General features: G+C 61.1%; 1 protein-coding gene across 1 annotated transcript; it reads right to left on the bottom strand.

Annotated features, from left to right (window-relative positions):
- On the bottom strand, positions 1-385 carry LOC112946431 (scale keratin-like). Its single transcript, XM_026038254.1, has one exon. The coding sequence runs from the start codon at positions 365-367 to the stop codon at positions 2-4; it is 366 nt and encodes a 121-aa protein (XP_025894039.1). The 5' UTR covers positions 368-385; the 3' UTR covers position 1.
- Between the last annotated feature and the right edge of the window lie 698 nt (positions 386-1,083).

The raw sequence follows: 1,083 nt of genomic DNA on the forward strand, positions 1-1,083 counted from the left end.
TTTAGCAAGGGCCACAGGGTGCCCAGAGCTTCTTGCTGTAGCGCGGCAGAGGGCAAGGAGTGCAYGCAGGAGCAGCGTAGGGTCGTCCAAAGGTGCAGAGGCCCCCCGAGCCCAGCGTGGCYCCGGCGCCGTAGAGGCCCCCCAGGCCCAGGGAGCCCGCAAAGGCGGGAGCTCCAGACGAGCCCACCACGGCCTGCTGTGGGAAGGAGCTGAGGATGGGGCCGGGGAAGGTGACCACCACGGGGGGCGGCTGGATGAGGGCCGTGGAGTCGGGGCACTGCCGCGCACACAGCTCGTTGCAGCTCTCGGCRATGGGCTGCGGGCACGCGATGCTGCTTTTGGGCACGCTCAGGTCGGAGCAGGACATCTTGCTGGGCTGAATGGAGGTCTGTGAGAGGAAGGAGAGGGGAAGAGAGAAGGAAATGCCTCAGTGCCAGGTGGAGGGAGGCGTGCTAGAGGAGGCCGAGTGTCCGCACACTTACCTTCTGTGTGAGGAGGAGGCGTCAGGAGAAGTGTTTGTGGAGCCTGGCCCACGCAGAGCTTTTATAGAGACCTTGTGAGCTCAGAGCCACAGTGCCAGCCCACAGCGGCACCACCGCGTGCAGCTGCTGACGTGGCTGCCCAGCTGCGGACCCCTCCATGACTCACAGAGCCTTGCTGCGTGACGCATGCCGTTCACAGAGCTCCACAGAGATTTCTGCTTTCTGGTCAGCAGGAGCTCGCGCGGGCCCTCATTAGAGGAGTACGCGGAAGCAGAGGGTCCTGCTTATTCAGCTGTTCACTGCACTCCTCCCTCCCAGCCATGGGCCACCATCTGTGTCCCATGGCAGCAGCTCCACAGGCTCATCCCAGGCACCTCGTATTATACATCTCCCTGCTTCTTGCACTAGGAAGGCCAACAGAAAAGGGAGAGCTTTGCCTCTTCTTCTACCACATATGAAGAGCTGCTTTGAGGAGCGTACAGGAAGGAGGAGCGGGTCTTGCAAGCACTGGAACTTGCTGAGTAGTGAGTTCATCAGTGGCAGCCTTGGATTTGGGTATGTCGTAACCTGGTGCCTCTCTAGATAACCACCACATTGCATA

Source organism: Nothoprocta perdicaria, unplaced genomic scaffold, assembly GCF_003342845.1.
Source record: "Nothoprocta perdicaria isolate Ctin4 unplaced genomic scaffold, notPer1 scaffold_2056, whole genome shotgun sequence".
Taxonomy (NCBI): domain Eukaryota; kingdom Metazoa; phylum Chordata; class Aves; order Tinamiformes; family Tinamidae; genus Nothoprocta; species Nothoprocta perdicaria.